The sequence below is a fragment of the Cricetulus griseus genome, chromosome 10 (assembly GCF_003668045.3).
Source record: "Cricetulus griseus strain 17A/GY chromosome 10, alternate assembly CriGri-PICRH-1.0, whole genome shotgun sequence".
Taxonomy (NCBI): domain Eukaryota; kingdom Metazoa; phylum Chordata; class Mammalia; order Rodentia; family Cricetidae; genus Cricetulus; species Cricetulus griseus.
The window spans coordinates 32,325,255-32,351,965 of record NC_048603.1 but is presented as its reverse complement, the minus strand read 5'-3'; the positions used below and the strand labels follow the sequence as shown (position 1 = coordinate 32,351,965).

The following is a 26,711-nucleotide window of genomic DNA, read 5'->3' as shown; positions in this document are numbered from 1 at the left end:
TGGGAAAACTGGAAACTATTCTGTACTTCATAGTCCAAACTCCTTCTAATCAGAATGCACTCTTACGGCTCTGTTTTGAAGTGTTTCGTTGCACAAAGACAGCTTGAAAACTGCAGGTGTGGTTTTGCTTGGGTAAAGATCCATTTGGCTAGGTTTAGTTCATTTGTGCTAGGTGGATTGGGAAGAACTGGGTGTCCTTGGCTTTCATCTTGGCCTGCCTATGGAAATATGTGAGGGCCATCATAGATCCGGGTCTCTTTTTGCTCAGGCCCTGTTCCAGGAAGCGACACATGGATGGGTTTTGAACCTTCCCTGGATTAGGGGAAGGTGAGGAAGGCAGTTTTAAATCAAAAGGGACATTGGACATGGCGAGCAGGGTGACCACTGTCCACAGGCTGCATGTTATATTTAGAACTGTGGCTTTAAGCTGGGTGTGGTGGCCTGCACCTTTGATGCCATCACTCAAGAGGCACAGACAGTTCTCTATGAGTTTGAGTTCAGCCTGGTCTGCGTAGAGGGTTCCAGGCCAGCAAGAGCTATTTAGTGAGACTCTCAAAAAAAATAAGTGTGAAAATATAGCTCAGTTTGTCAGAGTGCTTGCCTAGCTTGTGAGCAGTGCTGGGTTTGATCCCCAGCTCTGCACAAACAACACCCTCGTGAATGCTGTACTCCTTAGCTGTGTCCATCCTGGGATACATCAGACCCTGTCTCAAAAAAGTTGTAAAATATGAAAGAAATGAGCTTAGTTCAAGCCCTGTTGTGTTGGTAGAAGTAAGGCAGTGTGAGGCTAGCCCGAGCTATAGACATGACTTTGTGTCAAAGAACCAAGGTCAATCCACTTTAGGTGTAGTCTTCCTACGTCACATGTAAATGTCATGCCAGATATAGGGGGGATAAAAATTCAGATCTGAAGCATAATGGCTAGTAATTTTGATAGCATCCAAGAGTTTCTTTCTTTCATTTTTTTTTTTGGCGGGGGGCGGGGGGGAAGCTAAAGAGAGGGTTTCCCTATAGCTTTGGAGGCTGTCCTGGAACTCACTCAGTAGATCAGGCTGACCTCAAACTGACTGCTGGGACTAAAGTCATGTGCCACCCTCACCCCCGGCCAAGAGTTTCTTTCTTAATGCCTTTTATTAGCTGTTCCCCTCTCCTGAACACTGCTGACCTTCCCTCTATATCAGATCCTAAGAATGAGCCTTCCCAGTTATGATGGACATTATATTATTTAGTAAATAATATGTAGCTCCCACATGTACAAAATATGATGTTTGGCCAACAGGGGACAAATGAATATGAATAAAAACTCTTAGAAAGAAATGTGTCTCGATTTAGAGGCTAATTACCTTATCTTGGGTTAGTTCTAACCCTCAGAACAGCTGTCCCTTGCCCACCTCTGTGTTGGAGCTAGCATCTTGTGTCTAATACATAAATTTCAGAATCTATTAATTTAGATTCTACCAGCCTAAAAGCTAAGAATAACATCAGGTAACATCTTGAGCCCATAGAAAAGCTTCCCCCATCTTGCTGTAGCTGCCTCTTTGATGTACCCAGCAGTGTGTGTGTGTTCTGTAAAGCTAGAAAAACTTCATGAAACTGAGTTCATATTGCAACATGAAACTTGGGGTACCCTAAATTTATATATTCCAGAGTCATGGTTATTCAAAATGGATAAATATCTCTTGGTGTGTGTGTGAGAGAGAGAGAGAGAGAGAGAGAGAGAGAGAGAGAGAGAGAGAGAGAGAGAGAGAGAGAGAGAAAGAGAGAGAATATGAATGGCAAACTGCCTGCCTGGCCTGTGCAAGGCCCTGGAAGAGATTAAAAATGAATTGCTTTTATACCTTAAAACACAGGAAGAAAAGCTAGCTGCCATTAAAGTGCATGGTGGCTGTTTTCTGAAATAAGAAACATGTCAGCCTCTGGAGGGACATAAGGCCAGAGGGGCCAGTGTGTCATGTTGCTCCCCACTGAGCAGAATGAGTCAGTGGAAATAAAGAAGTTTGAATTAGCACTGGGCTCAGGGGTCACAGAAAATGAAGTTCTCTTCTGTAGTATTTCAAGGTAAACACTACCTAATAATTTTTTGGTGGGTGGGGGAGTGTACAAGAGCTGAGACTGCTCTTGGCTCCTAACATATTCCTCCTCCACTGAATTATGTGGCATTTTGCTCCACATTTAAATTTCTAAATAAATCGACCTTCGTTATTCCTGGATTCCTGACAGACAGCATGTCTAAGAATTAGTGTTTTGGATCCTGCCACTCTGTTCAACAAATGATTCGGTGCTATTGTCACTGAATTAATTAGCAGGAGTCCTGTGAAGATTTCGGTGTACTTGGGTGAAATAACTTTGTAAAATTAGGGCTCAGTATTTTCTTGAAAATTGTAACTGCATGCAGGGACCAGTTGCAGTTTGGGGAATATTTAGGGAGCAATCATGAGGACCAATGGCCATGAAGCCATTATCACAGTGCCTAGCACATAGGGGGACTCTCAAGCACCAATATTTTTCAAAGTTCTATTATTATTATTATTATTATTGTTGTTGTTGTTATTACAGGGAGCATACCATGGAGTCTGGAGAGTGTATGGTTTAGGGAGTCAGTTCTCTCTTTCTGCCATGGCTTCCAGGCCCAAATTGTCAGGCTTGTACCCACTAACCCATCTTGCTTGGTCCATGTTTTTGTTTTTATTTTTGCTAACAGTTCACTATATGTTAGAACAATTGTGTGTTTTGAATTGTGTTCTCTTTGAGATTGCCTTTCTATCCTTCTATCCCTCCCTTCTTCTCTCCCTTCTCTCCTTCCTTCTTTTCTTTCTTTAGTAGCGTGTGTTATTGTTTTTGGTAACATGAGTTCTAACAGGTCTTAATAATAAAAACCTAGAGTCAGATACAGGGAGAAATAAATGCTGAGAGATCAGAGAGAAAAAGGAACAAGCTGACGCCACCTTTACCTCATTAGCTTCCCTGCAGAAAAGAGACTGAGTTCCTGCTCCGCCCAGCCATCTCACTTCCTGTCTGTCTGTACAGAAGACCTCTATGGTTAGCTAGTGGCTGGCTCCACCCTCCCATCTTCAGACAAGCTTTATTTGTACAAGCAAGACATCACCGCAGTTGTTCCCATTTTGCTTTGGAATTTTCTGTAACATTCACCTTTACGTTTATATGTCACAGGTGTCTCCATCCGTACCTCGAGTTTATTTCTCTTTTTATAAAGGAAAGCATTTAATTGAGGGCTTAATTACAGTTTCCGAGGGTTAGTCCGTGGTCATCGTGGCAGGAAGAGGACAGATATGGCACTGGATTGGATGCTGAGAGCTTTATATCCTCCTGGCAGGCAGAAGGCAGAGAGAAAGACAGCTTCATGTGGGCTTTTCACACCTCCTCAACAAGACCACACCTCCTAATCCTTCCCAGACTCTTCCACTCCCTGATAGCTAAACATTCTGATATATAAGCCTTTGGGGGTAGTTCTCAAACCACCACAGCAAGGTTGTCTCCACGTGCCATTTTCTCTCCTGGGCTAAATTTGATAGCTAAATTTTCCCCAGTGTAAGGGCCAAGGTAACTGGAAGGAGTCTTACTTTTTGCCTTCACCCAGCTTCCCATCCTAGGTTTGTTCTGCTAGGCAGAGATGGTTCTCCATAGCAACAAGGCTTCTGTGCATCGAGAACCTGCTTGTCATCGAAGACCTTGTCACTGCAGACCCTCTGCTTGTTTCCTTGGCTGGTACTGACAGCAGTAGACATCGGGGATCCGTTGGGCATCTCTCAGGGGATTCTGGCCTCTTGTGTCCCAGATCAAAATACTGGACAGAGATGCACAGTTGGTGGCAGAAGCAGGGGGGGCTATTACAGCAATTACATATTTCTGAAGAAGGAAACAAATAGGAGTGGGGAGAAAGTTTAGGGACTCAAAAGTAGTGGGCACAAAGAATTGGAGACTTTATGTCCCGTGGGGAGGTTTGTGGGGTCACTGGCACAGTGTGGGCTTTCATGTGTGCTCTGTCATGTGTAATTCAAAATACGGCTTCATTCCTTGGGTGAAGATGGAGGTTTCTGTTCCTCCAGGTCCCGCCACCCTTCAGCCCCAAATAAACACACAGAAACATAGTAATTATTAAACTGTTGGCCGATGGCTTAGGCTTCTTATTGGCTAACTCTCTTTTAATTATTAACCCATTTCTATTCATCTAAGTATTTCCACATGGTCTTATCTTATTGGAGAAGGGTCCAGACCTGTTACTCCTTCTTTTGCTACATGACATCTCTCTCATGGCCTCTCTCTGCCTTCCTCTCCCCAGCCTTTTCCTGGTCTGGTAGCCCTGCCTATACGTCCTGCCTGGCGACTGGCCAATCAGTGTTTGATTCATCAACCAATAAGCGAAACATATATACAGAAGGACATTCCCCCATCATTTGGGTGTCTCTTTGGCATTTTAAATCTCCACCCAGGTGCATATGTTTTAGTATTGTGAGTCATGGGTTACTTTTGGACCCTGGTGAGTCTCTGTACCTGCCCCAGTGTCTGCTACCAGTTCTGGAGATCTGGGCACTAGGCTCCAGCTTTCCTCTTGACCAACAGGTTTTCTCATATGCTAATTTTGAAGCCTTATTGTAAGGCCTTCTAGACCTCTTTCCTATTCTCCAGCCCCACAACTTTAAAAACATTTAGACATGCTTGTCTTTAATTTCGACACTCCAGGAATCTGTGGGCTATGTTTAAGGCTAACCTGGGCTACATACTGATACCCTATGTCAAAAAACAACACACGAGTACACACTCACATAAACATGGTGTTGGTTAGGTTTTACCTCTTTCCTTGTTTGGCCACCTCTAGTCAAATGTGCTGTCTGTTTTACATCTGTCTCTTTTTTTTAAAAAAAGTTTATTTACTATAAGTGTGTGTGTGTGTGTGTGTGTGTGTGTGTGTGTGTGTGTGTGTGTGTGTGTGTCTGCCTGCATATGCCATGGTGCAAACGTGGAGGTCAGAGGACAACTTTGTGGAGTTAGTTCTTTCCTTCCACTGTTCTATGGTTTGAGGGACCAAACTCAAGTCTCCAGACTTGCACAGTAAGTGACTTTACCTGCTGAGCAACCCACCACTCCTGTTTTTAAATCATTTGGTGAAATATTAAGAGCTGGAGATTTTGAACTCTAGTATTTTTATTTTTTTATTTTATTTTAATGGTTTTTTGAGACAGGGTTTCTCTGTGTAGCTTTGGAGCCTATCCTGGCACTCGCTCTGGAGACCAGGCTGGCCTCGAACTCACAGAGATCTGCTTGCCTCCGCCTCCCAAGTGCTGGGATTAAAGGCGTGTGCCACCAATGCCCGGCTGAACTCTAGTTTCATTGTATCAGCTTTACAAGTTCCTAATCTTCTGCAGTTTGTATTTCTCACCTGGTTCTTAGACATCAAGGCTAGTGCTTGGCTCCAAATATATGGGCCAAAGTCTTTCTGGAGGAAGTAGATAAACACAACGAGTCAGGTCCTCTCAACAAAATTACATGAGTAGTTTTCCCTAGAGGAGAAAGCAGGAAGGACTCAAATCCTATCAATGTAAATCCCTCTCTTTCCCCTATAAAATATTAATCCTAATATGCTTCCATGTTTAATAAAACATACCCCCTATAGGACTGCCAGATTAGATGGAGAGTACTCAGTGAGAGTTAAATTGCAGAGCTAATGAATAATTGTTCTTTAGTATAAGTAGGTCTCATGCAGTATTTAGGCCATGCTTATGAGAAAAGAATTATTTTCTTGTCTCTCTGAAGTTCCTGTTTAGTTGGTTTTCCTAACTTTTTTCCTTCTCCAGTTTCTCTCCTCACACCCATCTATAGGTGTTTGTGTGTGGTTCTTGCTGCTCTTGCTGCTACAGCAGCAACAGTTTGTTAATAGCCCTGCCTAGCCTTCAGTTTACTGTTATGAGGATGAATTTGATAAACTCTGTCTGTCTCTACCTTTCATACCCACATTTTTCTTAAATCAGGCAATCCTGCTGCATCACCGCTATCCTATGGGCATCTTAGGCCTGTTGGATGATGTCTTGTAGAATTATCTTCCTCCTGTCGATGGCATTTTCATCTCTCTGACTGGTGGACTCATCTCCGTGTCCTTTCATTCATGAGCCCTGTAGCACATTTTGACTCTCGGGTTTTAGGTAACTCTAAGTGGCTGAATGTCCTAACTAAATATCAGCATTTGCTGTCAGTTTTTTATCAGCACACAAAACAATCTCTGAGTAATGAAAAATAGATGTCGAAAATTCCATACCCTGCTCGTTTTCCTTATTTGTAGACGTTCATATTGGGCTTCTGCCAAAACTTCTGAATTCATTTTTTTCAAAGATTCATTTTATTTATAAGTATATGTGGAACCACTAAACCCGGGTCCTCTGCAAAGGCAGGACGTGCAATTCACCACTGAGCCATTTTTGCAGCCCCTGGATTCTCCCTTAGAGTTTTATACAAGCTAGATTAGGAGAACATGGCAAAATAGAAACAGCAGATGTAAGGGACTATTTGAGTTCCAGAGCAAAGGCAATGAGTGTATCAACCAGGCTACATGGTAAGCAAGGCACCGTCTCAAAAATCCAATGAAATACTAACCACAGTAATAGCAACAACAGAGTACAGGAGACAGGGAAACGGGAAACAGATACCTGATCTAGAAGCCCTGGGATAACTATGTTCAGGTTACACAATTCCGGCTACTGATGGGTTCTCAGGAGGCACAAAAATGATATCATTTAGTGTGTCATAGAGCCATTAATTCATCCAGCAGGGGATTTAGGACCTAGTTAACCTCAATGGATAGGGAACATAGTGGTTCATGTTAGTTAAATATAAGTTCACTGGCTTTGTGGACTGTTGATTTCAGGTGCTCAGGTGGGGTTAGTAGAAAGATCTGTCTTTACTCCATTGTTTTGTGTTTTAGGGATAAATTCTCTTTGTAAACTATGCTGATCTCAAACTGGCAGTCCTGCTTCCTGCCCAGAGTGTTGAAATTCCAGGCATATTCTGTCATGCCTGGTAAACTTTTCTATTGATCTGTTTGTATCTGTTATTATATTATGACTGCTTTATTCTGTGTTGAAGGCTTTTCCGAGGGCATGCATGTCTTCATTGTGGCAAGAATGGCCAGTAGCTGTAACTGCAGGCATTTGTTTGGTTTGTTTGAGACAGGATCTTGTGATGCAGCCCACAATTGGAGCAGCACTCTGCTGCTGGGGATCGTAGCCGTCGCCATGCTCATCTGAGACATACGATATAAAGTCTAGTGACAACCAGGGCTTACAAAGCCTCAGGATTGCCTTGTCTAAGCAACATGCTCATTCACGAACCAAAAGGCAGAGCCTTTTGGCTCTGTCATTGGCTAAGGCTGGGTCACATGTTGGGACTAAGCCCAATTACATATGAGCTCCTTGAATTGATAGTGCATGGTGGATGCTGCAACTAGCAGAAAAAGGGTGGATGGAGTTAGATTAAGCAGGAATTTCAACACTCACTTGTTCAAAACCCTTCTCTTACAAGTGAGGAAAATGAGATTCCAAATAGCTGAATGGCTTTTAGATGGGATCATTTAACGTGTGTGAAAATGGTTAGTACAACATTATGCATGGCCTGGAAACTCACTTAACCTCATTGTCTTTTTCTGTGTCGTCCCCATCTCTGGGGACTGTCCTTTTTCTATGTAGTCCCAATCTCTGAATACTGTCCATATTTTCCATCTTTGGGGACTGTCCCTTTCCTCTGAAGTCCCCATCTCTGGGGACTGTCCTTTTTCTATGTAGTCCCAATCTCTAAGTACTGTCCATATTTCCCATCTCTGGGGACTGTCCCTTTCCTCTGTAGTCCCCATCTCTGGGGACTGTCCTTACACTCCATCTCTATTGCCTATGCCCCTGCAGAGCCTGAGTCCTTGAGTCTTTCCGTGGTCTTGAAGTCTTCAGCCTTCAGTGGCTGCATTAGTTTGTTGGGCCTGTATAGCAAAGCAGACTATATGATTTAAAATTTTATCTCAGTCCCAGAGCCTGGAAATCCAAGATCACGGTGCATTGTCCTTCTCCGAGGCCTCCTTGGTGCACTGATGGTGACATTCTCCCTGTATCTTCATAGGCCTATGTCCTAATTTTCAGTCATAGTGGATTAGGGCCAGACCCTTGTGTATACTATTTAAGTGTTCCATCTCTGACCTCCACCCCCAGTCCTTAATCCCATCTTTAGAAACCCATTCCCTTTTTACAGAGTCACGGACTATTTGGAGTTGAAAAGCCACCTGGGGAGGCAGGTGTGAATTTGAGAACACAATTTGGTCTTGGGCAGTTGGATAGCAAAGAACACCTAAGCCTCAGAGATTTTGGTTGAGTATACTCCCCACTTGAGGCAACTTTTGAGATAGCAAAACCCATTTAAAGTGGGCATGGTGATGCATTCTGTAATCCTCGCACTTGGAGGGTAGAGGCAGAAGGATCAGGAGCTCAAGGTCATCCTTAGCTACATAGCATGTTTGAGGCCAGTGTGGGGTATGAGAGTCTCTGCCCCCCCCCCAGAAGACTGGGGATGTAGGTCAGTTGGTCGAGTGTTTGCCTGGCATACAAAAAATAATTGGGCATGGTGGTAGATGCTTGTACTCTTAGCACTTGGGAGGTGGAGGCTATAGTTTCAGAAGTTCAAGGTCATCCTTAGTAACATATGGATTAGGAGAGTAGTCTGGAATACAGGAGAACTTGTATCTAAAAACGAAAAAAATAAAAAAAAAAAACCCACAAAACAAAACAGAAAACTAGACAAGAATAGGATCTCTGTGCGTGTCTGTGTGTAGGTCTCTCTCTGTCTCTGTCTGTATGTGTGTATGTGTATGTCTCTCTCTGAGTGTCTGTGTGTATGTCTGTGTGTGTGTGTGTGTGTGTGTGTGTGTGTGTGTCCCTGTCTGTGTCTGTCTGTCGTCTTTCTTTCGTCTGTCTGTCTTTGTGTGTGTGTGTGTGTCTGTGTTGTGTGTGTGTCTGTGTGTATGTCTGTGTGTGTGTGTCTCTCAGAGTGTGCCTGTGTGTATGCCTGTCTGTGTGTGTCCCTCTTTGTGTCTGTGTCTGTCTGTGTGTGTCCCTCTCTGTCTGTCTGTCTGTCTCTGTGTGTGTGTGTGTGTGTGTGTGTGTGTGTGTGTCCCTCTCTGTGTCTGTCTGTCGTCTGTCTGTCTGTCTGACTGTCTTTCTCTCTCTGTGTGTGTGTGTGTGTGTGTGTGTGTGTGTCCCTCTCTGTGTCTGTCTGTCATCTGTCTGTCTGTCTGTGTGTCCCTCTCTGTGTCTTTCTCTCCCTCTCACTCCACTGCATCATGGCTTTCTCGCTCTCTCATCTACACACACTAGGCACACACTTTCCCCCTGTGCACCACACCCCCAGCCCTTCAGTCTCCTTCGTTAGAACTGTCCCGGAGAAGGATCCACACAGCTGCGTTTCTGCTTGACATACCCACCCCTGGATCTCAACATGGCCAAGTATGGAATATCTCTCCAAACCCTCCCGTTTCCTGATGAGGGTGGGGGAGCCCTTAGATCACCCGACAGAGTCCCACAACCCTTCATGAGGCGTTCCAATTCCCAGGACTGACTGTTCAGAACATGTGCTATGAAACATAGGAGACAGGTGAGTGCATTGTACCAGGTAGCCTTGGGAGTCGCCAATTAAAATCATTCATTTGAAAAGTAAAGGAGATGCAAGGATGAAAAAAAAAACAGTAAACAGCAGAAACCTTAAAGAAAAGGCAGGTCCATAATTCCTTTGTGAAGTCACTGAAGGGGAGGGGAAGCTCCCACAAAGCACTTTCATCTCCACAAATTTACCAGCCTGGAAGTTGTATTTTTTTTTTTTTTTTTTTTTTACAGCTTTAATCGATTTCTCCTTGACTTTTTGTTTATCCATTTCTGGCTAGAGGCAGCCTGATGAACTCAGGGACAGCAACAGGCCTCGGATCTCATTTTCCAGACTCGTAGCCATGTGGGTTTAGACAATTAATCGCAGGTCCTCTGTATCAGGCTTTTTCTTTTAAGCAACCAACCAGCTCCTAAATCATGACACAGAGACTTATTATTAGTTTTGAATGCTCGGCCTAGCTTAGGCACATTTCTGGCTAGCTCTTTTAACTTAATGTTTCTCTTTATCTACCTTTGCCTCTGGGCTTATTACCTTTCTTACTGTATATCCTACTTTCCTTACTTCTCTGTGTCTGCTGGGTGGCTTCTGGCCCAGGCATCACCCACCCCCTTGTTCTCTCCTCTTTCTTCTCTTGTTCCTCTTATTCTTCTTTCAAGCCTAGATTTTTCTTCGTATTTATTCTGTCTCCAGGCCAGCCCCACCTAGCCTCTTCTCTGCCCAGCTATTGGTCTCCCAGCTCTTTATTAGACCAATCAGATGCCCTAGGCAGGCAAGGTGAAACAAATACAGCATATCTTTACATAATTAAACAAATGCAGCATAAACAGAAGTAACAACACCTTTCCACAATTAAAGTTGTATTCTACAGCATAAACAAATAAGACACTTCTCTGCCCAGTTAAAATAATATTCTACAACAGACCTCAGTCTCTGCTGTAAAAGAATGAGGGTAACACTAACTCCTGGTGGATTGTTGTGAGCATTGTGTGAGCTAATCACTCACCGTGAAGCGCTCAGATCAACTCTATGGAAGCCATAAACCTCACACCAAGATTATTAGCGCTGGTAAATTAGGTGTGGTAGCACATGCCTGAAGTCTGAGGTGGTGGCCTGAAGATCAGTAATCCAAGGTATTCCTTGGCTGCAAATCAAGTTTGTCTGGGCCCCATGACACCCTGTCTCAAGAACAATCAACAAATAAAAACATAGCTGTGGTCCCTACTGGAGAAAACAAATCCCTCAAAGGCAAGCTTGTTTGTCCATATTTTCTGATACATGCCTTCCTTGCCTAGAAGTCCCTAACAGGTAGGTGTGAAAGACCTCAGAAGAGGTACTTTCGTAGAAGGAGACCCGCACCCAGGAATCAGCGAAACCACGAACTTTGGATGCAAAAGCAAGAGGCTTTATTAGTAGCGCTGGTACCCGGGGGCTTAGCTTTTGTTAGGCTAAGCCCCCAGCCAAGGGAGAGGGGTCCTTATATAGCTAAAAGCACCGTGCAGAAGCGAAAAGCATAGTTACAGGGATTCTATTGGACAATTTAATGAGGTACAGAGTTATTTTAGGTCAGTATATTCTCAAGGTCTGCACCTGGTACAACAGACCCAATTCCCCCCTCCGAGTCCAGATGGCTGACCTTGGGACGGAGGTTCCCCATCAGGCGGGGGCGGGGGCGGGGGGCGTCCTCTCCCCGCTCGGCCCCAGCCCCGGGGCGCGGCGCCAGGCGGGTGGGCCTGGGTCGCAGCCCCGCCTGGGTGAACCAGCTTGGGAGGGAGCCAGCCACCAGGCGTGTGGGTGCGCGCGTATGGGAGTGTCACTGAGAGAGAACCAGCCAGGGGGCGGGGTCTTTCAAAGTGTACACATGCAAATATGGAGATCCTGAGTGATCTGTGATGAAGACAGGGTAGCGACTGAATGGAAATCTCCAACTTGTTCGGTTACGGTTACTTCCGCACAGGATTGGTTTAGTGATTCCTGTTGCCATCAGCCTTCCTCACGTTCTTGTTTATCGTTCTAGGCTGAGGCTCCATGAAGAAAAGGTTATTAAAGATAGACGGCACCATCTGAAGACCTACCCAAACTGCTTTGTTGCCAAAGAACTGATTGACTGGTTGATTGAACACAAGGAAGCCTCTGACCGAGAGACGGCAATAAAACTCATGCAGAAATTAGCCGACCGGGGCATCATTCATCACGGTGAGTTAGGCGGCACTGACAAGGTATCTGGAGAGGCAGTGAAGACCACATTGAATGCACGGATGTACCCATTACAAAGTCAGAGGCAGGAGTGAGACAACACATGCAGGCTAAATGATGCATTTGAGGCCAGTCTGGACTGTGTGAGACCCCGAGTCCACAAAATCAAATGCTAGTTAGCAAGCAAATAACATTTTACTTTAAATTATCTCTTCAGTGCCTCTTCCTCCGAGAGGTACTTGGGTTATTTTCATGTGCTTTCCAAGACAGTTTACCATATTTGACCCTTGAGACAGTCCTTTTTGATCAGCACACTGCGTCTCTGAAATTATTGTCTTTGTAGGCTAGCCGACAAACCAAGAGGTTTCCACAGGGTGTCTTCATAAATGTGTGTCATTGCATTTTGTTATCTTACACGCCTCCTTCCCTGCTATACTACCTCTGCCTTCTGATCACATGTATTGGTGATCCGCTCTATTTCCCAACTAACTCCTTTAAGATCCCTTCCCTTATCTCTAGACCCCTGTCTCTAGCCATTCATTGTGCTGTTGTGGTAGGCTATGTATACTGTTGCATGCGTAGCGTGCCATGAATAGGCCAATGTAGCTTTATCTGTTCAGCTAAGGGGCATTTAGGTTCTTTATAAGTTTTGGCTGGTTTTCTATCTTCACCACTATCTCCTTCTGTGAGGAGACACCATGACCAAGGCAGCATTTATAAAGGAAAGAATTTAAATGGGGCTCGCTTACAGTTTTAGAGGGTTTGTTTATGATTAGACAGACGACATCATGGCTAAACACACCTGGTGCTGGAGTAGCAGCTAAAAGCTTTACATTCTGATCAGCAGGTAGAAAGCAGAGAGACAGACACTGGGCCTGGAGTGGACTTTTAAAACCTCGAAGGCCACTCCCAGTGACACACCTCCTGCAAGGACACACCTCCCAATCTTTCCTAAACAGTTCAAAAACTGGAGCTAAGCATGCAAATATATGTCTATGGGAGGCATTATCATTCAAACCGTCACATTCTCAGTGGTTCAGTGAACATTCATGAACATGTGTGCTGGCTAGTTTTATGTTGAACTGATATAGGTTAGGGAGGGGGAACCTCAATTAAGGGGAACCTCAATTAAGAAACTGCTTCCATATTGCCCTGTAGTGTACTTTTTTTTTTAATTGAAAATTGATATAGGTGGGCCCAGCTTACTATGGGCAGTGCTACCCCTGGCTGGTGGTATCAGAAGGTAGGTTGAGCAAGCCATGAAGGGCAACCCAGTAAGCAGCATTCTTCAAAGACTTCTGCCTCAGTTCCCGCTGTGCTTCAGGACTGTAACCTGAAGTGTAAGATGTAATAAACCCTTTCCTCCCCAAGTTTCTTTTGGTTACGGTGTTTTATCACAGCCATAGAAATCCTAAGACAGTATTCCTTGCAGTCTCAGTGTGGCTTTAACACTTGCACACTGATGTTCCTCTAAGCTAAGACAGAAATTCTCCTTATTTTTGCTCACTCACTGTTAGGTTTCTACTTGCAAATAATTCAGGGAAGCTCCCGTTTCCCAAAGCTGGAGTCCTGAGGACTGCTCCCTCACACTCTCACTGCAGTTTTCCCTAACTGCTACAAACCCCTAGCATCATTCTAGGTATATGCTGACATTTCCATTTATATCTCTTTTGCTTTTCTGACAAAAAGGGTCATACTCTCTAGCCCCAGATGGCCTAGAAATAGTGATTCTGTCTTAGCCTTCCGAGTGCAGGGGTTCCAGGCGTATGCCACCTCGTCTGGCTTTCATGCGTGTGCTCGGAGGCTCATGCTGCTCCAGCGTCATGCTGATGAAGACTCTGGGATAAATGATGAAGTGAATTTTATGAGCCTGTCAATACATGACGATGACGGTGGTGGTGGTGGTGGTGATGCTAACAGCGCTGTGCGGAGCGTGGCCCCGTGCGGTAGATATTTGTGTGAGGAAGCGGGAAGCAGCGGGACAGGTTTTAATCCACTGTCTCTTGGGAGGTTTTCATTTTCCTCTCTGTGTGTGTTGTGTTTCAGTGTGTGACGAGCACAAGGAATTCAAGGATGTAAAACTCTTCTACCGCTTCAGAAAGGATGACGGCACCTTCCCACTGGACAACGAAGTGAAGGCCTTCATGCGAGGACAGAGGCTGTATGAAAAGTAGGTCCATCGCCACGTTGACTTGGAAAAGGGAAGTGGGCTCTATTGGGCTTTACTTCTCTCGCTTGCTTATTTAATTATTGATTTATTTTGAGAAAGGATTTTAGGCTGAGTCCAAGCCCTATACAGTCATAGGATGAGCTTGGATTTCTGGCCCTCCTGCCTCTTCCTGCTGGGATTACAACTGTGTGCCACTCACCGTTCCCTGTTTGATGTGGTGCTGAGGATAGAACCCAGCACACGTGCTGTATCAACTGAGCTTCCTTCTGTCTTCCACCGCGTTGACCTCAGTGTGGCTCGTCCATGTGGGCTGGTTACGTAACTGTTCCTTTTCATAGGAGAAAGTTCTGTCATGTAGTTGCTCTTCTCTTTGCCAGAAATGAAAGTTGGTCTCATTAAGATTCTCAACTTTCTCAACATCGTATTGTCTATACTTAGGACAGTGGAACAAAACTCCGGAAGTGAAAGCAAAAGGGTGCTATTTGATGTTTGCCACCAAATGATGCCCTTGGCCTTTTCCTCCTCTGATAGATGTGAGTGTTTCAGAATCTGAAGATTCAGCCTTGTACATGCTGTGCATGGGGGTAAGTTAGACTCATGTCAGGCAATCAGTGCTGAGAGCACTTCACGGAGCAGATTTGTAAGGACCGTTGTTTAGCTTTCTGGAAGCTGAAACATACCTTACATAGCACAGCAGTACTGCGCTGACAAGTCTGGAGCCTCCTGAGAGGTGTGTCAGCGCTAGTCTGCTTCTCTCCGGCTTCTTGCTCTTCTAACCATCTTTTTTTTTTTTTTTTTTTTTTTTTTTTTGGTTTTTCGAGACAGGGTTTCTCTGTGTAGCTTTGGAGCCTATATTGGCACTCGCTCTGGAGACCAGGCTGGCCTCAAACTCACAGAGATCCACCTGCCTCTGCCTCCTGAGTGCTGTGATTAAAGGCGTGCGCCACCAACACCCGGCCTAACCATCCTTATTTTTATCCAGGGCGACCTTTATAGAAAGGTCTCAGAGGCATTCCTTAATCTTGGCTGCCTTGCAAGGCTTTGAACATTCTGGAAACTCGTGTTTGTCACATAAAAGATGCACAAGTGTCACCTGTTCCACAGTGGGTGGGTGTAGGGGTTACAGTGAGGGTTTAAGAAGCCAGACACAGGATCAAGAGGATTAAGAGCTAAGGTTCAGTTTTAGTTGTGAACACAGGGTTTGCACATGCTCCGTGGACTCTACCACTGACCTCCCTGCCTGCCTTCTTTGTGTCTCTTCCAGCCTAGCCAATAATAGGGAGACCATTTGATGAAATTTATGAATAAGGCCAGGGCTATATCTCTGATGTGCACAGTTGCCTAGCATGTGTAAGACCCAGGAGGAACAGGAGGAAGAGACTGACTGTGGCTTTGTTTTTTTTGTTTGTTTGTTTGGTTGGTTGGTTGGTTGATTTTGTTGTTTGTGAGTTGATCAATATTCTAGGACTCTCTGTGCCTGCCATTTGCTTTCTAGTCAAGAATACTCAGCGTCTCAACTTATAAGTAAATTTATTTCTCCAAATTGCTTCTGAAATTAGCACTAGGACAAAGAAATTTAATATGTATTTGACCCTAACTGACCCAGCTGTGGTGGCACAAACCTTGGCCTTTACTTTTGGTTGCTGGATCATGTTTCAAACAAGCTTTGGGACCATGGAAACGGACTCTTCGTTAAATGTTCTGCTTGTTTTATGGGTGGTCTTTCTATGAACGACAGCACATTTGTTAGTTTGTAAGTTTCAGATACTTTTATAGCATTAAAAGTAAATAGTTCATTATTAGAATTAGATGGATTTTTTTTCCTACAGTATTTTCCCTAGAACACTTCTTTGGGGGTATCTCTAACATTTACACACGAATGTCTTGCAAGATATGTGTTCCTCTCATCATTCTCCTTTTAAGATAATAACAGTAGTATTTATTGATTGCAAAATATTCATCAGAGAGCCTGATTAGTAGAGGTCATTGAGTTACTACAGCATGGCTGATTTAAATGTTCTTATTATCCCTGTTTTATGGTAGGGGAATGTGGCAGGTAGGGTAAGTCTGTTGTTCAAGATTCAGTAATAAAAGTTAATAATTCACAGATTCAGTTTGAATCCAGAAACTTAAATCCTAGCCCTGTTGTTAGTCGACTGGTAATAAGTCCTAAATCCTTTTCATTTCCCTTTGTTGAGATTAAATGAATGAATAAACATTTACTCCAGAATACAGCTTACTGTAAAATGTGACAAGGATTTGTAACTTGTCAAGGTAGAGAATTTTCTGTAAAATTTTATTGAAAGTGTACCAGGATCCACAGACAGACATAAGCATGAGCTTCTACTTCCGGGCCAGTATCCCTGGTGTTCTGTGAATAAAACCCCTGATGTGGACCTGACCTGAATGCTTCCTTCCTGAGCAAGGCCTGACACCAGAAGGCACCATGCAAGCTTCCAAAGGAGGGAGGTAGCCAACAGTCCTACCCAACCATGATGCCTGTGAACCACAACCTAAGAGTGCACTAGTGGTTTGCACACCGTAGCAGTAACCAACAGCTCTCTAATTGTACTCAACAAGAGGGAAACTATGCCTGGTGCTAGAAAGCTAGCTAACTGAAGACTATTGGAGGAAGAACTCCAACCACTGATTTATTAAGCCAGCATAATCCCTGACAACAATCTCTGAACATTTGTTCTTGTACCTCCAGAAAGTGTAGACCTTACTCCTTATCAAGGAAATTTCTTTTTGCAACAGATGGAGACCACTAGAAAAGCAAAACCAATCAAAATGCAGAGTTGTGGAGCTCAGTCCCAATGGGACACATCTACAAAACAGTCTGCATCTAAGGCTCAGGGAACATTGTGGAAGAGGAGGTGAAAAGATGGGTAAGAGCCAAAGAATCGGGGAGTTTCCTGTGAGACTGTGTCTCCTAGTAATGTCAGAAGCTGAACAAGGATGACAGCGGTGAACACGTCTAGGTAGGCAGGAAAAACTCATGAGACCTCAGCCCTGCACAAAGAACTATAATGAACCCAAGAAACCTGGAAGAGGGAGAAGTAGTCTTCCCCAGGGAAAAGCACACCAACTCGTTGTCTAGTTCTAAATGGTCAGCATTGAAAACGTACATACAAGACACATCTTGTATTGCCATTAAGCCATTGAGTAGGTTGTATTTAGAAGTATATATGTGTATACATACATATATGCATGCAATAACGATTATCAAAGAAGAGGCCATGAATTTGAAGGAAAGTGGGAAGAAGTATATGGGGGAAATCTGGAGAGAGCAATGAAGTGTTACTTAGTTGTTGAGGAGAACACTTTGAATTAATCTTGAGCATCTTCAAATCTAGGAATGACTTCTCAACTCTGATTTCACCCGATTTAATGTAGAGTTAAATCCCCACTATGTCTGGTGAATATCCCATTTGTCTCAGTTGGGCTCTTTTGTTGTTGTTTTATCCAAAGGACCGTGGATTTCTCAGCAGTAAGAATTTTCTCTCCAGACACCAGCCTATTTATCCTGCTTAGGGGCTTAGACCTAAGTGGTAAGGAATGAGTGTCCTGAGAGCTGTGGCTCCCTGCTGCTTTCGTTCATTTTCTCTTTGCATGACCAAAGAGCAATCAAAGGGAAAAACCATCTCCAGTGGGGAAGGGCTCCATCTGTGTGTTTTATCTTCTCCACCACGTGGCCCATGATGGTTTCTTCGTTCTTTCTCTGTGCCTGGCACAGTAAATGTTGTTGAATGTACAAAGGACTTGCCGTGTTGTTTCTGTGAGCCTAGGAGCTTCTGGCATGAGAGAGCTGCTTACTGGCAAGCAACAATAGCCAGCCTGTTCACCTTGTCTGGCCTCTGCTGCTAACAAAGCATCTTTTTCTGTAGTTTGTTTTCCTTTTGGTTTTTCAAGGCAGGGTTTCTCTGTGTAGTCCTGGAACTCACTCTGTAGACCAGGCTAGTCTCGAACTCAGAGATCCACCTGCCTCTGCCTCCTGAGTACTGGGATTAAAGGCGTGCATCTCCACCACCCAGCACAAAGCATCTTATATATTGTTATGCTTGACTTTCCTGACAAGTTTGAGTGATATACCCTGCAGGCATAATTAATTTCATTGTAAACTAGGGACTTGAGACATAGAAAGGCTTGAAAGGTTAATATAGGCCCTCAGATGGGGAGCTAGAGATGTTTCTTAAACACCCCTGGGGCTGGAGAAATGACTCAGCACTTAGAAGCACTTGCTGCTCTTCCAGAGGACCCATGTTTGCCTCTCAGCATCTACATCAGGTGGCTTGCAACTGCCTCTAATTTCAGTTCCAGGGGACAAGATGCCATCTTTTGGTCCATGCTGGCACGTGCAACACACACACACACACACACACACACACACACGTACTTCAATAGATAGATAGATAGATGGATAGATAGATAGATAGATAGATAGATAGATAGATAGATAGATAGATAGATAGATAGATAGATGTCTTGGGAGGGGGAATGTCTTTAAGCCTTCTGTGAAGGATTGGGAGCATGCATCTGTATGTATGCTAGAGGTAGCATTCAGGCATTTTTCTCACTGGCTGTTTTTGGGGAGTGTCTCACTGAATCTGGAGCTCATAGATTGGCTGCCTGTCCACATGCCCCAGGGACCTTCCTGTCTCCACCTTCCCAGCCCTGGGATTTCTGGTGTATACCACCAAAGACAGGGACCTTTCCCCGAGGGTGCTGGGGATCTGAACTCGGTTCCTCATGCTTCTCTGGCAGACATTTTCCTGCTTGAGTCATCTCCCCAGCACATCTTTAAGTCCATCTTCTCCCGTTTCCATCTTGTAAGCATTTTTCAAACTGAGGTCGGTTGGTTATTAGGTTGTTTTGAGATAGGTCTGTGTAGCCCTAGCTGTTCTGGAACTGCCCATGTAGACTAGATTGGCATCAAACTTGCAGCCCTACTCTTGTCTCTGTCTCCCAAGTGCTGGGATTATAGACACGAATCCAGACTGATATCTTCATCTCTGTGACTTGATTTAAATGTTAGCTTGAAATATTTTCAACTATTTGGCAAATTGTAACAAAACATTGTCCATTGGCTTTAGACCCATGTTACCCCTTAGTATTAGGGTTCTAAGTATGTGCCATGGCACACGCAGCGTAGAACCTTCTTTTTTTTAAATCTTGGGTTATTTTCTGGGACAAGGTCTCTCTGTATAGCCATGGCTGTCCTGAAACTCAATATTTAGACCAAGCTGGCCTCAAATTCAGAGACCCCTCTTCTTCCTCCCCAGTGCTGGTATTAAAGGTGTTCACACCATACCCAGCTGCTACATAGAATCTTATAAGAAATACTTCTTACTTTCATGTATTTGAGCTGTCCAGTGGTTTTGATATTACTGGGTTAAAAGTTACCAATTACCACTGTTTATGTGGCCAGGCTGATTTGATACTCAGCTGTTCATGTTAAGATCTGTTAGCATGGGGCTGGCAAGATGGCTCAACTGTTAAGAACACTGACTACTCTTCCAGAAGACCTGGGTTCAGTTCCCAGCACTCACATGGTGGCTCACAACTTTCTGTAACTCCAGTTCCAGACGACCCGGCACGCTCACACAGATGTACATGCAAGCAAAGCACCAATGTACATAAAATAGTTTTTTTTAAAAAAGAACAATTTTCATCTGACTGCAATTTTCCATACTTGCCTGCCAGCAACTTTATCCATAACCATTCATGGGAACTTGTAGAAGACAAGAAACCCCAGGTCAGGACATGGCAGGTAGTTTATGACTCTTAGTGGTGACAGTGGACAAAGTGACATCACGTAACCAGGGTGATTTTGATTACTCAGACACTTCTGTTAAGAACTGTTTGGTTCCTGCAAAGAGCACAGTGGCTGGTGACAGTTGCATATGCTCACAGTGTGTTGTACACTGTGGCCGGTGACGGCTGCATATGCTCACAGTGTGTTGTACACAGTGGCTGGTGACAGCTGCATATGCACACAGTGTGTGTGTACAGAAGAACCCTAAGCCTGCAGGGTCGGGGAGGGGGAAACCCGGAAGCTTTCATAGTGGTCTTCAGGCCATCCTGCTGTCTGTCCCAGAGTGAGACACACTGTTTTCAGGCTAGCAGAAACACACTTGCCTTTCTGTTGGAGACAAGGGCAGTGTCTTTCAGGTCTGTTTGCTCTGTTCACACACCCTTGAGAAGTAAGTCTGAGCAAAAGCTGCTTCAGTTTGCAGGCCTTGAGAAAATGTGAGAGGTCGGTGGAGAATGATCACCTAATGGCTACACTGCACAAATTCATTAAATATTGTAGCCAGTCATTAGGGAGCAGTGGCCAGCCTGGTCTACAGAGCTAGTTCGAGGACAACTAGGGCTACACAGAGAGACCCTGTCTCAATAAACAACAAACAGAAAGAAAAAGAAGAAAGAAAGAAGGAAGGAAGGAAGGAAAGAAGGAAAGAAGGAAAGAAAGAAAACACATTAGAGCAAAAATGTAAGTGGTCTTGTTGCATGAGCTTCTGGCCTATAGCCTGGATCTGGGTTCATAGAAAAATGAATATATTTACTGTTTTGGCCAAAACTGGCATGAAATTTTCAGTCTATCTCTGTTTTGCCCATAACAGTGCAGAGTCAAGCATTCCTGTCTTTGTTTTTTACCTTTTGTTTTTTGAGACAGGATCCCATGTACTCTAAGCTAGCTTTGAACTTCCTATGTAGTTCAGAATGGCCTTTGAACTTCTGATTCTCCTGCCCCTGCTTCTTGAGTGCTAGGATCACAGGCACGGACCACTATGTCTTGTTTCATATTGTGCTGTGCATCAAACCAGTAGCTTTGTGCATGCTGGGTAAGCTTTCGACCAATTGAGCCACATCCTTATCTCTTAGTAGACTTTAGAACACACTTTTGTGTGTGCATAGCCATGCACGTGTGTGAATGCATGGGTGTATATGCGCCCTGTTGCTTATGTTGAGGTCAGAGAACACCTGTGGATGCCTGTCCTGGCTTCCTACCATGTTTGAGCTAGAGTCGCTTGCTTCAACGGCCTATGCCATGCTAGCTGATCCCTGAGCTTCTAAGGGCTCTCCTGCAGCTGCCTCCCATGGTGCCTTAGAAGCTAGGGAATTATGTGTGCATGCTGCTGTGTCTGGCTTTACATGGGCCCCGAGGATCAAAACTCAAATCCTCATGTTTGCCTAGCAAGTACTCTACCCACTGAGCCGTCTCCCCAGGCCCTTTAATAGACCTTTAAATGAGGCTGAGAAAAGTGTCACTTGGTTTATGCCAAGTGGTTGTAGAAATCACATTTCCCTTCTTGAGGAGCGATGCCACCTTCCCCCTGGTGTGTTATTCGATTAAATTAGAGCTTTGTTAATATGCAAATCAGGCAACAGCCATCTGTGCTTGTCAGAAGTCATCAGGCCTAGGGTGTCATCTACGAATTCCTCGCTCTGGTTGATTATTTAGAAATGACTTGATTTAAAGGTAAAGAGGTTGCCATTTGAACAAGAGACCAGGTCCAGTAAGAGGAGACGGACGGCCCTGCTAACTCCTGCTAAATGTTCCTCCATGCCCTGCAGTCACTTCTCTGTGGTTACTTTCAAATTGGTAGAGTGGGGGATAAACACAGGATTTCTGACTTCGAAGGAGGGTGGACCAGAGTTCATTCCCTGCCACTTGCTGTCAGATCTCCCTTCCACATCTTGTTTTTTTGTTTGTGTTATGGGAAGAAAGTGCCTACCCCCACAGTTGCGTTGTGAGGACCAGTGTAATGTAGTCGTCTCCAGTAGGACTTTGGTATTTTAACACATAAGGTATTTTTCCATGTATATTAAATGTAGTCTAGTATTACCAAGCTGAGATTTTTGGCCTGTCTGGAATATTTCTATCTGTCTTTCAGATCATTCTTTCTTAATTTCCAAGGTCCTGAAGGCTGGAAACGCTCTCCCATAACCATTAGGGCTAGTGGTTAATGATCATGACCAACCCAGTTGGCTAGACCTGAGCCTCATCATCCCTCCTAGTTTTCCTTAGCCCTCCTCTTGCTTTTAGTAGCTCCATTATTAGAAATAGCCTTTCTGTTTATAGTGTTAATATTTTGAGAGTGCCATGTGGCCCTGTGCCTTAATATTCTATTGCTGTGAAGAAGCTCTATAATGAAATGCAGTTAATGCAGATTGAAATGGAGTCAGAGCAAGTTTGATGAGCAGGTGTCTATTAAGAAAGTACTCACTGGACAGAGTCAGTCCTGTACAACCAGGCAGGTCAGGGAACAGAGAGAGCCGCGATGCATGCGACCCTCGTATTTAAAGTCTTGCTACATCACCCTGACCACACCCAAGTATGCATGGTCTGCATCACCTATGCCAGCCTCCAAGTGGGCGTGGCTGGCATTTCCCCTACAGTTCCCTTTTTAGTCTAAAAGAAAATTAAAACTTAGCAGTGTAAATTATCTATCATTAACAATCATAAGGGTGAATTACACGAAGTTATAATAATCTACTAATGTCACATCTTAACTATAACTATTCCAACTAAACCTTAAAGTCATCCAAAAGAGATGTCCAAGCTTGAACACCTCCTTCCAAACCCAACCTTAAACAATAGGAATCTGGCCCTACCTAGGTGTCAACAGTGGGGAAAGGGGGTATAGTATTCTCCGTGCTACTTCTTGATGAACTGGGACAACGACAGCCTTGTGGGTTCCTGTGGGGGAAAAGTGTTAGTGTTGTGAATGTCCTGAATGAGTTATATCCAGTCTGTCTCTGGTAGGAGATACTCGGTTGAAGGTCCAGGTTGAAGTCCTTATCTTGATTGATGTCCTTGTGTTGATTGAAGTCAGTACCCGAAGTTCTGGCTGGAGTGCCAGTTGAAACGAAGCAAGTGAGATCCAATGTACTCAAGGAGGTGTGGCCCATTTTCTTTCCAGAACATCCAGGGATTGCTGTCAGGCAGATCTTCATTGGCTGTGTGGGACTCAAACATAAATGTTAGCAGAGAAATGTTTGCCTGTATATGTATGCATACCAGGAAAAGCAACCATGGAAAATAACAATTATGAGAGGTGTACACCTTGAGAGAAAAGGCCAAGAAAAGAAAAATGACAGTCCCTAATCTTTCTCCTATTCTGTATTACATCAATTGGCTTCTTGATTTAGAGGAGGAAAGCCAAATCCAACTCTAAAGCCAGCATTGGTTTAATTGAATAGGGACTAGAAAATAAAGAGAAATAGAGTTCTCTGAGAGACAGCTGTAAAGTTAACCATATGGCACATTCCCTTTATTTGATAGTTATAGCTACCTTCTCTTCTTAAGTATGTACTCATGCAGTGTCCTTTGACTTCTGGAGATGAGTTTTCCTGTGAAGATAAGAACAAAACACTTCCTTTTCCTTTGAGAGGTTTCTATACAGTTTATGAGATATACCTTGGTACGTTACCTGTCATTTCTCCTCATCCAGGGGTTTTTCTTTTTCGACTCAAATCTTGATTGACTTTGATGCTATCCAACCTTATTTATCAACCAATAAGACAAACATATACACAGAAGGACCTCCCCCATCAAAACTCCATGAACACAGCAACTCTTAATAAGGAAAACATTTAATTGGGGCTGCCTTACAGTTTTACATGTTTAGTTCATTATAATCCATGGGAGGAAATGTGGTGGTGTAACTGACATGGTGCTGGAGAAGTAGATGAGAATTCCTCTGGTAAGGCCACACCTCCAATAATGCCACTCCCTGCGAGGCTGGGGGGGTGGGGTCATTTTCATTCAAACCACCACACACTTGTTGCTCCAAACTCAGTGTGTAGTCTCCTTGAAGATGACCGGAACTCCTTATCCTCTTGCTGCTACCTCCCTCATCTTCCAGTTTCCACTTTGGGGTGCTGGGTTCAGGTTTATGCCACCATGCTGAGCTATAAACTGCCTTCTGTTCCTGCCTATGTATGATCCCATTACTTCCTGACTGGGCCTTGATTGGTCGATCCCAGGATCAGAAAGGAGATCTTAACTCCTTCCAGTTCAGAAGGGTTGAGCTGTCTATTTCCCATAAATGGAGAAGCCACTTGTTGGTGGTCTTCTTGTCATTTTTTGTTGTTTATGTTTTTACCGATTGTGTATCTTGACTATTAAGATGGTTGAAACTGACACATGGTACGCTGACTAGTTTTTGGTTCCCTTCATCTCTTCTGTATCCCATTGGGTTCCATGATGAGCCGGCTCTACAAGGTAACTGTAATGTATCTCGTGTTTCAGTCTCTGCAGCATGACTTGGAAACTCCAAGATGTATGATCTTAGGGGGACATCATTGTCCAGGGTAATACCCTTCCCGAAATGTTTGTTGAAAAGGGGATAAATGAACGTGTGGTCATTTTCATTTGGGAAAGGAGACACACAGGCAACCCCTTTCTCTCTTTCCTAAGCTGGGGGATGTTCATATTGGAATAAAATAAGAAGTTTTGCTCTTCTGAGGCTACTCTGTTCATAGCTGTAGTTTCTGCTTATGAATATTCAAAAAGCTGTGACTCCTAACCACAGCCAGCCCACCTCAGCCTTGTTATATTTTTGGTGCAATCCTAATTATTTCTCACAATCGTCCTTTGAGTCTTCTAACATCTCTAGGAAGGAGGTGTGGTCACCATCAACTCACAGGTGAGGAAAGTAAATTACAATTGAGGAAACTAGCTGGATGCAGTGGCACTGGCCTTTAATCCCAGAAGCACTCGGGAGGCAGAAGTAGGCAGATCTTCATGAGTTCCAGGCCAGCCTGGGCTATAGAGCGAGTTCCAGGATAGCCAGGGCCATACAAAGGAACCTGTCTCAAACAAAACAAAAACATAAGTAAATAATAATAAGTAAAGAGAACAATGTGCAAAGTAAAATACTTGAAGTCTTTCTGGTGTTCAAGACTGATCCTGGGGGCCAGCTACATGACTCAGCAAGTGAAAGTACTTGCTGTGCAGGCCTAAGGACATTAGTTCGATTCCTGCAGCATACATAAAAGTAGAAGAGAACCAACCCCACAAAGTTGTCTTTTGACTTTTACATGTCTACCTCCCATGCCTCTAATATTAAATAAAGTTAACAACAATAAAAAAGTTATCCTGGCCAAAAGTTGCTTATAGCATAGGTTCATTCCTTTTTCATAATTGAAGCTATTAAAAAAAAAATGTGAGCACAAAGAAGCCTACACTCACCCCTTGGGTATATACTCTTGTTTATTAATAAAGTCCAACTTTGCAACTTTGCTTCATACTAAAACAACAATAATAATGTCAGTTATTAAAAATTAGATTTAAAATTAGTTTTGCTTGCAGTTAACCTTTGGAAGCTGAAGACCGTTTCCAGGATGCTTTGAACCTTTTTTTTTTTTTTTTTTTTAAATCTAGTTCTAACTGAATGTCATGGAGTCCATCCGGAAAATATTTACAAGATCCTTTCTCATGAAAACCTACTATTGGAAGGAGGAGGGAACCAACTCTTGGTGGCAGAGGGGAAGAACCTTCATGGAGAAGAAGGGGTTGGGGACATATTGACACTTGGTAGAAGTGGATGCTTGAGGAATGGTACCAATGGACCACAGGTCAGGATCTCTAACAGCAGACAGGGGGTCTCTTCCATCATTGACACTTCATGTGGTAACTCGCTTTGTGCACAACACTGAGAGATTGCGCAACACTGTAGTGGCATTGTCTTTCAGGCTTTGTTTGCTAAGTGAAAACATCCATGCTTAATTACAGTCCCCTCACACAGGGCCTGGGAGCAAAAAATAAAGGCATTTATTCTGCCAAGTGGAAAAAGCAGCACATTGACAGAAAGCAGTTGTTACTTTTTGGGCCCCCCCTCCCCGCCGCTGAAAAATTCTTTCCTGCTATAGTGAAAGAAAAACCCAACTCTTATTTTAAATTTACTGAAGTTAAATTTGCAGCTAAAGTTTGACTATGAACCTGGACTATAATATTCATATATAGTTCAGTGTGGAGCTGGGCACATTATTCCCCTGTGGAGCCACTGTTCAAACATAAAAAAAAAATCTCTGTAGTCCACTGTGGTGTGACATCCTAAACAAATTAGCTTTGGCATTTTCTAGAATATGAAACTTCTATTAAAGAAGTACTTTAGCCTTTGGGCCATGGCAGCCATTTTCCAGTCCAACAACCCAAATGACAAACAACCGGGAAAGAGGAGGCGCACCCAGTGTGTATTCTCTAGGCCTTTTAGGAAGAACGGCGTTGTTCCTCTGGCCATATGCTTGCAAATTTCCAAGAAGGGTCATACTGTAGACACCAAGGGAATACACTCTGTTCAAAAGAAGTCATGCCATTTAGGTGTTACCATGGTGGAGAATGAAGAGTCTGAAACGGTCACTCAGCATGCCACTGGTGTCATTGTAAACTACCAAATCAAGGGTAAGATTCTTGCCATGAAACCTGGTGTTGGTGGTGCATGCCTTTAATCACAGCACTCGAGAGGCAGAGGCAGGTGGATCTCTGTGAGTTCGAGGCCAGCCTGGCCTCCAGAGAGAGTTCCAGGGCAGCCTCCAAAACTACACAGAGAAGCCCTGTCTCGAAAAACCAAAAAAAAAATCTTGCCACGAGGAGGAACATGCAGACTGAGCCTAGTAGGCGCTCTAAGAGCAGAGCACCTACTCGGTGCTCCTGAGATGGGTGAGGGAAAACAGATCAGAACAAAAAGGA

General features: G+C 43.9%; 1 protein-coding gene and 1 long non-coding RNA gene across 3 annotated transcripts in view; both read left to right on the top strand.

The window, feature by feature from the left end:
- The window catches only part of Deptor (DEP domain containing MTOR interacting protein), a 156,287-nt gene that overhangs the window by 34,538 nt on the left and 95,038 nt on the right, over nt 1–26,711 (top strand). For both annotated transcript variants that reach the window (XM_027431694.2, XM_035449690.1), the window contains exons 2-3: nt 11,663–11,841; nt 13,888–14,011. In XM_027431694.2, the coding sequence (XP_027287495.1) occupies nt 11,663–11,841; nt 13,888–14,011 (303 nt within the window). The remainder of the gene's footprint in view (nt 1–11,662; nt 11,842–13,887; nt 14,012–26,711) is intronic.
- LOC118239377 lies at nt 14,946–25,817 on the top strand. The gene is made up of 2 exons (XR_004771344.1): nt 14,946–16,899; nt 25,404–25,817. It is a non-coding gene; the product is annotated as an uncharacterized LOC118239377 (long non-coding RNA).